Source organism: Suricata suricatta, chromosome 3 (genome assembly GCF_006229205.1).
Source record: "Suricata suricatta isolate VVHF042 chromosome 3, meerkat_22Aug2017_6uvM2_HiC, whole genome shotgun sequence".
Classification (NCBI taxonomy): Eukaryota; Metazoa; Chordata; class Mammalia; order Carnivora; family Herpestidae; genus Suricata; species Suricata suricatta.
In genome coordinates, this window is record NC_043702.1 from 172,586,248 (window position 1) to 172,587,295 (window position 1,048).

Genomic DNA, 1,048 nt, shown 5'->3' on the forward strand with positions numbered 1-1,048 from the left:
CTGCTGTGTCTCACTCGGCAAGACAGGCCAGCTGCCTCCCTGGCTTCCACATCCAAGGAAGTCTGAAGATACCATGTCCCGTCAGCATGGGGCAGGACGTCACCTCTTTGGGTGCCCGGCTGCTCCTGCTCACCCCGCATCCACATCACCCACACTGGCTTTGGGTGGAAACCAGACACGTGACACACCAGCAGCAGACAGCCAGGACCAGGACTGGGGCCACGGGACAGCCAGGCCTCTGGCCTCACTGCAGAGATGAGACAGGTGTTCTCAGCTGAGAGGGAAGGTCTTCACATCACTTTAGATACACATATCTTTCCACATACAGAAACCTATCACCATCATCCCTCTCCTTCTTGGCCCTTTTTCTCCCTGAGTTTGAAGAAATGTTGCAAATTTATGAGTGCAGCGAGAGAATGATTGGAGGGAGGGAGCAGAACTGACCTTGTCGCTGCAGATCTGCCTTCCCTGCGTCAAGAAGACCCGAGAGGAAACGGAAGCAGATCTCATTAATATGTGCTTCTATTCTTACATTGACCACATGGTACTGATTGAGTAGTTTGCAGACCTCCTGAGCCCTATTTCCTCCCTTTGGAGATGGCCACCAGGACGTGTTCTGGAAGCTCACAAGATCTGATCCTTGATATGCAACCCGAAGAAATCCTCTTGATGCCTCTCCAACGTGCAGCACACAGCCTTTGACCAGCTGTACCAGAAAAGGATCTGGGAAGAGAGACTGTGAGTTATAGGAAATGGGGAGGGAACGAGATGAAATGAGGTAAGTAGAAGCCAATAACAGAGGAAGCAGAGGGAGAAGTTGAGGGCATTGGATGGAATAGAGAAAATTTGGTTTAGTGGAGGCTCACACAGAGGGGAAGTCCTGGCTGCTGCAGGCAAAGGAAGAGGTGACTGTCTGAGGAAAGAACAAGTGTTGGAGGAGAGACGGGAAGGCTGGTGGCAGAGAGCAGGACTGAGCTCTGCAGGAGAGCTGTGATAGACACCAAGGAACCCACGGACAGAGGTCACTGAGGGGGCTGAATGAGGAGTA

At 52.2% G+C, this 1,048-nt stretch overlaps 1 protein-coding gene across 1 annotated transcript in view; it reads right to left on the reverse strand.

Annotated features, from left to right (window-relative positions):
- LOC115287192 (T-cell surface glycoprotein CD1a-like) overlaps nucleotides 1-1,048 on the reverse strand; it is a 10,602-nt gene that overhangs the window by 910 nt on the left and 8,644 nt on the right. Inside the window, exons 3-4 of the mRNA XM_029933443.1 lie at nucleotides 445-723; nucleotides 5-247 (exon numbers count right to left, since the gene is read on the reverse strand). Of these exons, the coding sequence (XP_029789303.1) occupies nucleotides 5-247; nucleotides 445-723 (522 nt within the window). The remainder of the gene's footprint in view (nucleotides 1-4; nucleotides 248-444; nucleotides 724-1,048) is intronic.